At 40.4% G+C, this 13,963-nt stretch overlaps 1 protein-coding gene and 1 non-coding gene across 6 annotated transcripts in view; both read left to right on the top strand.

The window, feature by feature from the left end:
• Positions 1 to 13,963, top strand: part of RAB3GAP2 (RAB3 GTPase activating non-catalytic protein subunit 2) — a 102,923-nt gene that overhangs the window by 39,797 nt on the left and 49,163 nt on the right. For all 5 annotated transcript variants that reach the window (XR_003425743.2, XM_027074994.2, XM_027074997.2 and 2 more), the window contains exons 7-10: positions 122 to 223; positions 4,217 to 4,316; positions 6,284 to 6,382; positions 13,524 to 13,672. Coding sequence is in view for 4 of the 5 variants with exons in the window: in XM_027074994.2 (XP_026930795.2) it covers positions 122 to 223; positions 4,217 to 4,316; positions 6,284 to 6,382; positions 13,524 to 13,672 (450 nt within the window). In the remaining variant the exon portion in view is untranslated. The remainder of the gene's footprint in view (positions 1 to 121; positions 224 to 4,216; positions 4,317 to 6,283; positions 6,383 to 13,523; positions 13,673 to 13,963) is intronic.
• Positions 8,233 to 8,364, top strand: LOC113604034 (small nucleolar RNA SNORA36 family). The gene has a single exon (XR_003425846.1). It is a non-coding gene; the product is annotated as a small nucleolar RNA SNORA36 family (small nucleolar RNA).

Here is a 13,963-nt window from a genome sequence, read left to right on the forward strand (position 1 = left end):
GAAAGAGAGTGCCTGATATCCGTGGAAAACTGGTGGGGAAACGACAGTCTCTGCCTGGCCATACATGTTCAGGTCCATTCGTAAGGAAACGAGCAGAGCCCTCCTCTTTGCTTCCTTCTAGAACGGTGTGCTCCTGCTCGCACAGCTTTTGAATGAGGACTCTGTGCTCCAGCTTAAGTGCAGGACCTATGAAATCCCACGGCATCCTGGCGTGACCGAACAGGTAGTGTAGAAGACTGTGTTCAAAGTAACAGTGCCTTTACTTTGAAGTATTTTTTTTGTCTTTTTTGGGAAACTTAAAGGTATCTTGTGGCACAGTTAGCTGTGCTGGCATATTCTGGAAATATAACCTGTTTATAACTGAGTAAAGAATCCCATTCTTGCTTTTGCTTATTTAATGAAATATCCTATGCTTTATTATGTAATACAATAAAAGACTGTAGTCAGAGAACCTTAAAAGGGTTTCTTATTTTCAGAATTTAATAGTGACTTAAGGTAGACATATGGTATATATCTTTCTTATTTGGATTTAGCTGTCAAAATTGTACACAACAAAAGAAAAAAGTTCTGACCTATTATTAATACTACTATATTGTACTACCTATTTCTCAGGGGGTGAAGTTTTTATTTATAGTGGGAAATACATTCACTGAACTGAAGATTTTGATAGAAAATAGTATTTCATATTTAAGACTCTCCAAATGTACAGTTTTCACTGCTTCCCAGGTGGTGTGAGAATTTGCCTCAGTCAAAAATTAATTGTAGAGCCATGTAAACTAATACGCTCTTGTTTGACTCACAATGTACATAGTCAAAACTATGTAAATATGCCTTCCTCCTTTTTACTATCCTGCTTCCAAAAGGTTTCACGTGAACAGATGTGTGTATTGTGTACCTGTGTAGACTTAAATTGTATGAGAGGTGGCCTGGTGACTGGAGCTGTAGAAGAAACTTAATCTAGTAAGAGAGACTAGATTAATTCGTATTAATGCCTTTGAGCGAATTAAGCATCAGTGCAAAGCAGTACCTAGTGATTTGCCATTTTATGTGGCCAGAATACATTCTGTACAAGTTTGGAGAAAGGGGAGCTCAATTAGAACGAGGACAATAAAAGAAACTTTCATTGAGGAGGTGAGATTTGAATTAAGCTGTGAAGAATGGTTATAGAATCTAATTAGTTAATGGTAAAAGAAGGGAAAGTATTTTAGGTAATCAGGAGAAAAATGAAGGGAGATTCAAATGTAGGACAGTGCATGAGACAACAAAGAAACCTATGATAGAAAATATTGAGAAACTGTCGAATAGGCAGAGTGGCCAGTTTTTTTTAATAAATTTGAAAACCAAGTAAAAATCATAATGATTCAGGAGATGAGCAAAGCTACAAGGATTTATGAGAAGGAAGTGATATATCAAAGGGATACTGAAGGAATCTCTCTCCTCAGGAGGAATTGGAGTTGGGAGAGTCTGGAATCAAGGAGGCTAGTTAACTGATTTTTTGAAGTTCTCTGTAATAGACGTGCAGTGTTGGGATGGGACTCTCTAATGGCCTCAAGAAGAGAAAAATGACCAGTACAAAAATCATTTAAAGGAACAATCGACAGGATTTGGTTATTGTCTAGAGATGTAGACGAGTCAAGAGGAAAATGAGTGGTCTCTAAGATACCCACGCTGAAGAGTGCCATTGACAAAGTAGGAAGATGGGACTGCTTTGGCAGTGAATAAAGGTTGTTAAGTTTGGTTTTAGATATGTTGAGTTTGAGGCGATGGTAGGAAATAAAATGAAAATACGGCTTGCCATACAGAATTTCTATACAGGCGCAAAGACTAGATTGAAGAAGTTGGTTTAAGTCATAGATAATGAATTCTTCCAGGTATAGGAACTAGGAAAATAAAAGTGAAGACTGAAAATTTAAGTCTTCCTAATATTCACCGCAAGAAAGTAGAAGAAAATGAGACCATTGAAGGAAATAAAGAAGGAGCTCTTGGAAATCTAAGAAGATATTGTGTTCATTGAAGATACTTCTCAAGAGCTGTTCTCTGTTTTTCTATTCTCTAGGTGGTGAAGGTTCTTTGAACATTTTAAGTTGGGTTATGTCTATACTATTTTTTAGAGTTGGTAGAAAAATATAACATTTAAATACTTGCTGTTTGCGAGTCAAGAAAATCTATTGGTTGAAAAATAATTCTTATTGAACACGGAGAGAGAAGTCTTTGTTGTTACTCTATATTCTACATAAGCATCTTTGGATCTGATATATCAATTCATATATCAAAAGTACATATTCGCTGCTTCTTGTACTCCCAGATCTATTAAGGATCATAGAGCACATTCCCTCTGATTCAATTCTCTGGGGTCAATGAGTGTAGTGGAAGTGACAGCAGGTCATTGTAGGAGAAGATTCCAAAGAGAGAAGATCTCTTTCTTGAATGTCAAAGGAACTCCTTCTGGGTCTTCTGCACAAAGGTCTCTGTCATCCGGCATAATTTCTGTAGCTTTTGGACCATTGGTATTTGTATTAGTATCTCCTTCAGGAGGACTGTCTGGATTTGGAGATAACTGACTTGCTCCTCCAAGGCAGTGACAAGGCTCTTTCCCCACTGTTGTGCTCAGTGGGCCGTACAGCCTAGCCTTGTGCATCTGTCATATGAGCACCCATGCCAGCTCCCTTCCTCTGGCTCCTATCCCTCGTGGCCCATAAATCTCTTTTAAAAATGGAAACAGTCTACTGGTCCAGTAGAAAAGAGGGCAAGGCAGTTCTGAAAAGGAGAAATAAAATTTGTCGGAAAGCACATAACATTTTGAATCTAAATAATAATCTAAGAACTATAAGCAACTACATTTGGATAATTTTTCATCTTTTATATTGACAAAGATCAAGATTTACAAAACTGTTGGTTACAGTATGGAGAAACACACTCACGTATTGGTGGAAACGTAAATCGACAGGTACTTTCTTGAGGGCAGTTTAATAATATGAATGAAAATTGAGAATACTGTATGCTCCACCAGACCCAGTTGAAGGAACTTATACTAAAGTAATGTGAAAAGATCTACACAGAAGAATTTTTATTGCAGTGGTGTTTATAATGAAAATGTATTAATTCATTCATAAATATTTATTTACTGCCTATTTTATTCCCCGTCCAGTTCTAATCACTGAGAATCCTTGGTAAAGCAGACACACAGAGATCCTCCTTTCCTGGAGCTTATAGTCTGGGGATGGCGAAGGGAGACCAGCAACAAACAACTAGAGATACAAAGATGGTTCCAGTGTCTGACAGGTACTAGGAAGGAAGTAATCATGTTGATGAGGTGGTAAGGAGGCAGGAGAATGGAGGTGCCTGCTTGACCTCTAGGGGCTCAGGAGCAGCCTCTGAGCAATTGCGTTTGAGCTGAGAACTGATTGATCAGAAGAATTAGGCAGGTGATGACCTGGGAGGTAAGGTCTAGGCCTGTTCAAAGCACTGAGATGATAATGGCCTTTGTTCAGGGAGCAAGGGGAGAGAGAGGTGAGATGATAGACAGGTGCCCTGTCCTCCAGGCCTGGTTAAGGAGGCAGGCTGTATCCCAGAGTGCAGAAGGAAGCTGTTGGAGGGCCTCAGTCAGGAGAGTGGTTTCTAGGTCTCCCAAACAAAATTTCTGTCACTAAGAACTAGTTAACTAAATTTTGATACATATGCTACCTACTGCTTTAGCCACAATAAAAAATGATTTGCTCGCTTACTGGAGTGGAAAAATATCATTGACATATTGAGTAATAAAAAACATGTTATACTGTATATAGTATAACCTCATCCAAAGCGTATAAGGATGTGTATTGAGACATGTCTGGGATATCAGGTGAGTTTCTTTTTTTTTCCTTCTTCTTCTTTTATATATTGTTGTATTTGCACAATGACTATATTTCAGTTTAATGCAATGTGTACATTTTTTGGTTAATCTCACCACCTACCCTGAATGCATTATACGTCATTTACAAAAGCTCATGTTTGAGAAGAATTGTAGGTCCTTGGCCAAAAGGCATTCTGAATTTAATTTTCCATTTATTTTTACTTTTCTTCTGCTTGATGGTGTTCTGTGTGTTGGGTGGTTGACACTTAACTTAGTCATAGTATTTTTTATTTTTCATTAATCCTGACATTCAAGTATAATACAAGAAGTAGACATGCTTATTTGGCAATGATGAGATGTATTATTTTCTTATTTCTTTAATAGAATGAAGAGTTGAGTATCTTATATCCAGCTGCCATTGTGACTATTGATGGATTTAGCCTTTTTCAGTCTCTTCGTGCTTGTCGAAATCAGGTAGCAAAAGGTAATTTTTGGCACGCCGTATCTGACTTCTAACTTCTCATTTAATTTAACCCATTTAGAGAATTAAGTATGTCCTCTAAATTAAAAAGTCTGCCTGTACTAGATTTACAACAAAGACCCTGTGACTGTAAAAATGGGAGTGCATTGTTGGGTAGATGGCTCAGTAAGATAAAGGCAAGGACTGGTAATCAACGCTATGTATTGGGGTGAGAAATTTCATTGCATCTAGCCGAGGAACCAAGTTCTCACTATTTCAGCAGCTGTTGGGCTGGTTACTAGAATCTTGTGATTCTGCATTGCTTCCATTCTCACCGAGGGTAAGGATACCACTGTGTGCAGGGGGGATTTTATTCCCCACCCCGCCCCACCCACCCGTGGGCAAGGCCCAACAGGGAGTCCACATTGGCTTCTCTTTGCTAACCCGGAAAGCTTCTGAATGGAGAAGTTAAATGCCTGAACGATGTGTATATGGGCAACTACATTATTTCCAGACTTGGGGGTGAAAAGTGCACAAACAATCAAGAGTTCTTTCTCGTACTGCTCAGTTTACATTCTTGGGAAGAGGATGAAGAGCAGAGTTGTGTCCATCAAATTCAAGATGTCATTGTTTATAGATGCAGTAGTAGCTGCAAAAATGCCGCCAGCGAGAAACATACCATCAATTTTAAGACCCCACTTTTAGAAAAGCCTTAAACTCAGTGAAAACACCAGTGCTAGACTTCCTCCTTTTCTTCTGGGCTTGGGTAGTGGGGCTTATAATGGCCCTAAAACCAAGTTTGTCTTGTTTGCAGGTTGATGGATTGGTAAAATCAGGAGGTTTTGGTTATGTACATCTTTAATGGTACCTGCTTTCCTATTCAGTCAGAACTTGTTGGAATTTTTATGGCTATTTTCATAATCTTTTAAATTATTTAAATTTAGGCATAATAAGCATCATCTTGGGGTCATTTAAAATAGTCATTAGTATATATACCTAAAGAGACTGGCAGTTTTCTGCAGGTAAGAATTCAGTCGGTGAAATAAACTAGAAATAGATGATTATTGGTATTGTCAGCCATTTAATTTTTATTGTTGAGTTCCTGTTTATCTTTTGTGTTTAAGACCGTAAAGCCATTGGTCTCCTAGGAAGTAAGAAAGCCACTAAGTGCCCACCTAAAGTAAGCTGCTCTGAAAAGAATTCTGACAAATTGTTGTGTCTTTTTATTTCGGCATGTAGGAAAATTCTCTTTTGTTGGCCTTACTATCAAAATCTGAAGTGCTTAGAGGAATCTGTTTTTCCCTTATTAAAGTACTTCACTTCCCAGAATAAACAACCAGAATCCAGCTGTATTCTGATATGTAGCAAGAAACTTTACTGATAAATAGGACCTTGTGCCTAAACCTATGGCAAGAGGCGTAACTATTGCTTTTCTGTTCATTACTCGCTCACTAGGTGGAAATACTGAGCAGATACAGGCATTTTATTCTTTCTGGTGATGCTATTGCTGGTTACATATCTTTCTATCAAGACTGGCCTAGGCTGTTGTCTTCGAGGCCTTGCTATATGTGTGCTCTTACAGGCATGTCATTGAGTTTTTAATTTTTCACCAAGTTAAGGCACTGGTTGCCATTCTCAGGGTTTTATCCACTATTTCTCAGCAGGGAGAGATTGTTTCTTTGTCTTCAATTGCAGTTTGAATTCGCCTTAAAGTTTAGTAATAGTCTAGAGTTTTTAATAGCCTCTTCCAATTACCTGAATGTTCCAAAATCCCTTGTGACGGTCAACTTGCTCTTTTAATGTTTGCGTTTTACATATACTGTCTTCGCATGAATAAAGTTCACTTCAGCCTTGTTTATGTTGCCTTGCCTCATTATTATTATTGAAATTTTAAAGTAATCAAGTTATTATATTTTTAAAGGTTTTTTTTGTAAAACTTCGCTTCATCCATTATAGTTAAGTTTGGATTGTTTAATTTTTGTCTTTAACAGCTGCGGCGTCAGGCAATGAGAACATACAGCCACCACCGTTAGCTTATAAAAAATGGGGTCTACAAGATATCGACACTATTATTGATCATGCTAGTATTGGTAAGCATTACTCATTCAAATTCTTATGGAATTTACTTCTTTTGCTTTTTAATTGATGTATCTCATTTATTAGAAATATCCATTTATTCTTAGGCGAAAGGAAATGCATTGTCTTTAGTGCGACATTTGGAAGTTACTCCAGACTTACGGATCATTGTAGGTTTATAAGTTTAAGAAGTGATAGCAGTTTTAATAAATAATTACATCTTCAGCAGCAGTATTGTTCAGCTTTAGGTCTTTCACTATTTGACTTCATTTTTTTTTTTTTTTTGCAGACAAGTTTAATTCATATAATCACCATATAGCTCAGTCTTCTAAAACTGTAACCTTTAGACCAGCAGAGTATAGGTAAAAGCAGATTTCTCCTTGCGAGCATAATTGAAGACTCACTGTGTTAGGCACTGGGAACACAGACGAAAAAGACAGAGGTGAGAAGGCTTGGTCTCATCAGGGAAGGTGAGGCTAGCTGGAAGAACCATGTGGAAACAGCTGCAGTCCCCAAGTGCGCCAGCTGGGGCGGGAGGCGGAGGAGAACCCCTGGCGCTGAGGGAGGTGGAGCAGTGGCGGACTTCAGTCTGAAATTGGAAGAATGAGTGGGACTTGATCAGAAGCAGCAGCACAGAGGCGGCATCCTAGCCAACGTGTGCTAGGTGTGAGGGGGGAAGTGCACCGCATGCTGTGAAAATAATGGGCACGAGGAGAACTGGCAGGCAGACATGTAAATAGGAGTCAGGTTTCGAAGAGCCTAGTGTGCTATGCGGAGGAATTTAGGTCTTCCTCCCAGCAACACGGAGAGCCACTGGAGAATTCTGAGCAGAACAATGGTATTATCACTTAGCCTGTTAGAAGAATCACTTTGGTAGTTCTTAGTGACTGTAATGTGGGGGTCAAGGCTAGAAACTAGGTGCAAGAAGGATACTTCTTGGTAAGAAGTAATGAGTTTCTGAATTAAGGTAGTAGAAATGGAGTGGAGGAGAATATACTGTTTAAAAAATGTGTATTGTTTTCTGTTTGCCAACATGTTATATGCTTGTTAAGTTCAAATAGTATGTAAGTATATGAAGAGGAAAAGAAAAAATATCCCCTTAAACCCTATACCATCCAGAGATACTCACCGTTGGCATTTTGGTAAACATCCTTATAGACTTGTGTGTGAAATGCATGTGTACTATGTATATGGTGATAGAAATAGGTTTTCATAAATAGGGTTACATCATACCAACCATATTACAGCCCTTTTCTAATCAACATATTGTAAAGAGCCTTTCAATCAATTTTGCTAAATACACATTTTATCGGGGTCGTGATAGAAAACAGATGGCACCCCTGAAATAGGACAGCTGAAACGTGTTTTATTTACAGAGGAACTATTTGGAAAGATGTGGTGCAGGAGAACCACAAGGGATGGTACAGCATCTCGGGGCTTCGTAGCAGCCCAGCTGTTAGCCACTGCTAGGCCACAGGGGGCGAGGGCCTGGAAAGTTCCAGAACTTGGAGGTAGTGAGTAGAATCAGCATCTTACGAGCAGGATGGCTTTTTTTTTCACGTGTCACAGGGAAGTAGGTGTCCTGACTTCACTTTCCTTTCTGTCTTTGATGTCCTGATGAGGCTTCCCGTTGTCTGAAGCCAGGCGGATGTCAGCCTAATCTACACACACTGTGCCCTGGGAGTGGGCGGGGAGAGAAGGCAGGAGTGTGAGTCTGCCGGGTCAGATGGAAGATCCCTGACACACGCATCCCGTGGCTTGTTGCTGCATCCTTCTCATGAGGAGTACTCTGCAATGAAGCACTTTCTTGTAGACATTCAGTGTGTCTTTACTGTTTTGCTAATAACATAAACATGCTGCAAAATTCCAAAGTGTTGAGTTCGGTTCAGGGTGGCTTCCCTGTTCTGTTAATTGAACTTTGGAACATTGAAACGGGCTAGGAAAAATGATTTGATAGAAAATATTATTCTATTCATTTATCTCCCAGCCTACAAAATGATGGGAAAATAAAAAAGGTACAACGGACTTTATTTTGCATGTACATCTTTATGTTGAAGTTCTGATGAATTCATCCAACAAATAAGTGAACACCTGGTATGTCCTAGGTGCTAATATTGGAGCTAGAAATAGAAGGCAGACGGAACCCCGTCCTGATGAAGCTCACATTCTGTGATAGGGAGATACACGATGGACAGTTAAGCCAAATGAATAAATATGGTCATATCACAATGTTAGCCTGCATCATGAGGAAAATAAGCAGAGGGTTATGATGGAGAGTGAAAGGAAGAGGCCACTTCAGGTAGACTGGTGAAGATAAGGCTCTCCAGAGAAGTGACGTTCAGATGGGACATCGTGGGGGAAGAGCAGCCAGCTATGTGAAGGGGTATAGGAAGAGCATTCCAGGCAGAGGAAGCAGCAAAGAGATAGGCCTGTGGGGCCTCAAAGTCCTGAGAAACGGGAAGGAGGTCCCTGTGACTCGATTGTAGAGTAAGGGGAGAGGCGCCTGGGTGGCTCATTCTGTTAAGCGTCTGACTCTTGATTTTGACGCAGGTCGTCATCTCGTGGTTGTGCGATCGAGCCCCATATGGACTCTGTTGGGCTCTGTGCCGGGCATGGAACCTGCTTAATGTTCTCATTCTTTCTCTCTTTGTATTAAAAAAAAGGTGGGGGGGGGGACAGGACAAAGTAGGGTTGGAGATGGAGACTGGGGACAGATCACATAGGGTAAGGAGGTTGGATTCTCTCTAAATACAGGGGATGTCACTGATGGTGTCTAGCTATGGGGCATTTAAAATTATCCTGACTGCTGCTTAGAGGCTTGTGAAATAAAAAGTAAAAGCAGGGAGACCAGTAAGGAGTTTGTTGCAATAAGGGAGAATGGCGGCCTTGCCTGGAGAGGAAGCCGTGGAGCTGGAGAGGGTGGACAGATTGAGATATTTTTGTAACTGGTAAGGGGTGGATTTGAGAAATGAGAGAAAGGAAGGACTCCGGGATATCTGATTTTTTTTAATTTGAGCAAGTTGAGTGGATGATCTGTTTACCGAAGTGAGAAATATGGAGAAGAGGTTTGAGGTAGACAGATCAAGAGTTAGGTTTCTTACAGGTTAACTTCTGACACAATTACACATTCAAATGGAGGTGTCAAGTAGGCAGGTAGATATACATCTGAAGTTTAGGGAAGAAGTCCAAGTTATTGACATAAATTTGAGAGGAAGTGGTTGACTGTGGGATGCTTCATAGAATTCAGGAAGGGAAAAGGTCCATCAGATTTGGCAACGTAGAGCTCTTTGAGTCTGATGTGAGCACTTTAGGTGGAGCAGTGGGGAGGAAAGCCAGATTGGGGTAGGTTGAAGAAGAAACTTTTCCACCTCTATTTTCAGAAATTAGAAACACAAGAGCCAAGAAACTGGATCACAGCATCTCCATTTTTTATGTTCAGTCTTGACCTCTTCCTTAAAATTCATTTCTATAAAATTCATTTTCCACCAGGGTATCCAAACTTAACATATCCAAATCGGAATTTTTTATTTCCTCCCCCAAACTTGTTTCTCCTTTTTTCTTATCATCTCTTCTGTTGCTCACACCCAAAGATTCTGAGTCATCCTTGACCCCTCCTTCTCTCAGGTTTTTCATCCAGCAGTTACCCCCCCACCCCCGCTTCTTCCTGCACAGCAGACCCTTTCTGACCACCGCTCATCTCCATCATTGTGAGCACCGTGGTCTAAGCCACCATCATCTCTTGCCTGAATGATTGAGGAAAAAACCATTCTAACTGGTCTTTCTGCTTCCTTTCTTCCCTCTCTAAAATCCGTTTGCCGGTTAGCAGCTAATAGCCTTTTGAAATGTAAGTCATGTTTTTGTCACTCTTCTGTGCAAAATGTTATTTTTATAGTGGCTTCCTGTCTTATTCCTAATAAAATCCAAAGGCCTTATAGTGGCATACAAGGCCTGACATTGCCTGGTTTATGGTGTGTCTTTTACCTTATCTTCTTTGGCACCTCCCCCCCACCCCCCCGCCCCGCCCCGTGTGTTTGACCACATCTCCTAGTGGTTCCTCAGATACACCAGGTGGCCTCCTGCTTGAGAGCATTTGTGATTGTGGCTCCTTCTGCCCGGGAAATTCTACCCAGCTAGCCATGGCTCGCTCTCTCTCTCACCTCATTTAGGTCTCTGCCCAGATATTATTTTGTCAAAGAGGTCTTCTTTAGCCACTATAACAGACCTAGAAAATTATCCAAGTTTGACTTTATGGAAATTTATATTAAGAGTTAAATTAATATTTATATTTTAATAATAATATTTAAAATAATGGTGGGTTAACATTTAATCATCAATTATATTTCAAATTAGTATTATATTTACATAAATATATTTTAATATGTATTTTAACTGTAAATTGTAATTTTTATAATACAAATTATATTAATATTTTAATTAAATATATTAATATTTAATTAATATTTTAATTAAAATATATTAATATATTAATACTAAGTTTCAAAGTGTGGAAAGGCCTCAGATAAGATGTTCAGGAAAAACACAAAAAGTTCACATCTAAGGAAATACACTTATAGTAGGCAGCTTGTCTCAGCAGTAATATTCACCTCATTCCTAATAATGAAAGCAGTGTGTATTTAATAAGAAATTGAAATATTTATATATTGAAAGGATATGGGGAGAAGAAGGGCTGTCAATAAGCTGTATCTTCATTTACCTTAAATCAATGAAAAATAATGCTCAGATTGGTGACTCAACAGACCACGGGTCTCTCGATTTCACCACTTTGCCGCAGTACAGAGAGCAGGACAGCGCACATAAGACCTCAGGGATGCAGTCAGCGATTCGTAGGCTGTGGGAGAGGAGTGCCTATTGGAGTATAGGAAGAAGTTATTTAAAAATTTTTTTTTAAATTTATTTTGGGGGAGAGAGAGCAGGTGCATTTAGTGTAGGGGCCGAGAGGGAGAGGGAATCTCAAGCAGGCTTCTCGCTGCCAGTGCAGAGCCCAGCATGGAGCTCCATCCCATGACATGGGGATCATGATCTGAGCTGAAATCAAGAGTCGGACACTTAACTGACTGAGCCACCCAGGCGCCCCGAGAGAGGTTATTTTAAAACTTAAATTTCAGGGGTGCCTGGGTGGCTCAGTCAATTAAGCGTCCGACTTCAGCTCAGGTCACCATCTCGCGGTCCGTGAGTTTGAGCCCCACGTCCGGCTCTGGGCTGCTGGCTCAGAGCTTGGAGCCTGCTTCCGATTCTGTGTCTCCCTCTCTCTCTGCCCCTCCCCCGTTCATGCTCTGTCTCTCTCTGCCTCAAAAATAAATAAACGTTAAAAAAAAACTTTTTTTTTAAAAAACCAAAACTTAAATTTCAATTTATATGTCACACAGTCCACCCTTTGATTTCATTCTGGTAGTTGTTATGCCCAGAATTCGTGATCCCCAAAGACCACTAGGGAGCCGAGTCCGATGCAAAAGCAAAGAGCCTTTATTCGAGCTAGCTCGAGCTCAATCCCCTACCTGCACCGACGCAGCAGTGAGATACCAGGGAAAGAGAGCGAGTTTCAAAAGGACAAAGGTTTTATTGGGGCCTGGGGGCAGTTGGTGAGGTAATGGCTATGGCCTCAGCCGATTGGCTGGGGAAGGGTCCTGGGGAAGGGTCGAGTCCTGTTAGGCAGGTGAGGGGGGGTGGTTACTCAAGGGGAGGAGGTGTGGTCAAGGTGAAGGACACAGAACAAGATGGAGTCGGCTGGCGTAGGCCCGCCCTTTCAGTAGTGTCAGGCCAAAGTTATGCAGATTTTTATCACATAGTAAAAACATTTTGTATATTGAATCATGAACTTATTCATGAAGGTGGGACAGGTGTTCTGCTCTTTGAGAATAGTCCAGCTTTGACAATTATTTGATCACTTCAATCCCTCAGTCCAGCAAATGGCCTGCTCGGTCTCTCCCTAAAAGTATTTCCTTTCCCAGGACTCTTCTTCAGGAACATTGTGTTTTTTGATCATTTGCAGGTCAAGTCGAGGCAATACCTATATGTGAAAATTAGGGTAACTCCTGTTCCAATCTACAGTGTATTTGAGTTTAGAACTTTCCAACTGAGTATCTTCACGGACCATGTGAATACCCAGGTACTGCATGTGTGCCTGAGTCCACATAGGTTGAATCTTAGCACATCTTTACTTCCTGGATCTCTAAGCTTCCTCCACCACCTGCTGCTCCCATCTCTCTCTCCCTGCCCCCCAGGTGAATTTACATGACCTTGGTTTTTCCTTTGCTACTCCAGACAAGCATGTGGGTGTCAGCAGTCTGTCTGCTTTTACTCTTAGAGCCTTGGGGAAACAAAAAGTTAACTCTTCCTTCGAAAAGGTTGGGGATTTCTGGACTACAGAGTAAAGGTTGAAAGTGTTTGTTTTTTGCTGTGTTGGGAGGGGTAGGATACAGAGCACAGATGCTCTCGTCTTTTTGGTGGCCGTGTAAATTAACACCACCTCTATGGAATGCAGTGTAACAGTATGTAATAAAATGTTTAAAAATGTGATCCCCTTTGAGAATTTCTGTCTGTAAGAATTTTCCGTACTGATAGACATACATAGGTGTTCAAAGACATATCAGAGATCTTTATCACAGCGTTATTGGTAGTGGCAAAGATGGGAAACAACCTAAATATCCATCAGAGGTCAAATCACTTACGGTATGGCCGTCGTGGAATGTTCTGGGTGACTGAGAAGAACGTGGCACGTCTCTTTGATGTTTTATGAAATAAACGAGTAAGACACACATCCTTTTACTTGGTGTGATGTCATCTGTTGTACAACATCTCCTGAAGGCGGCGTAAGACACGGTTTCACTTGTTGCCTCTGGGAAGTGACTGATGCCTGGAGATCTGGGCAGACTGGATACCTTTTGTACTGTCTGAGTTTGTATGTGTCAAAAAGTTAATATTGAAATTTTGTAGTATTTTATGGCTTAGAGAAATAGGTGGCACTTTTAATATTTTATGACACTGGCTTTACAGTCATTTAAAAATGACTTTTATCTGTTCTATAAAAGTAAGCAGTTTGCATCTTTGAATGGAATCGAAAATGTAACGACCTGAAGTGACGGTGTCATTTCAGTGCATTTAGCTCACGTGCTGTTGCTGTTGTTTTGTCATTAGGTATTATGACTCTGTCCCCGTTTGATCAAATGAAGACTGCTTCCAATGTAGGTGGATTTAATGCAGCAATTAAAAACAGCCCACCTGCCATGTCTCAGTACATCACTGTCGGGTCCAATCCATTCACTGGCTTCTTCTATGCTTTAGAGGTAAGAGTTTTGTCACTGATCACGGGTAAGGCCTCTCTCGGTTTTTCACCTTGTCTGCAAATTGGATATTGTAAGTTAGCCTTAGAAACATTAGGCAGTTTACGTTTCTAAGTTTTCAATGTAAGCTAAAATTAGTCCCCACTGACTTCCTTCTAGATTCTTTAGGTGAACTGAAAAGGTACTAAAGTCAGCGTAAAACCAACACATTTCTCCATTTCAGCTCCCCCAACTTCCTGAACGGTTGATTTGTCTTTAAACACTGGTGCACTAATCAGTGTCTCAGGGTTACTT

The sequence above is a fragment of the Acinonyx jubatus genome, chromosome E4 (assembly GCF_027475565.1).
Source record: "Acinonyx jubatus isolate Ajub_Pintada_27869175 chromosome E4, VMU_Ajub_asm_v1.0, whole genome shotgun sequence".
Classification (NCBI taxonomy): domain Eukaryota; kingdom Metazoa; phylum Chordata; class Mammalia; order Carnivora; family Felidae; genus Acinonyx; species Acinonyx jubatus.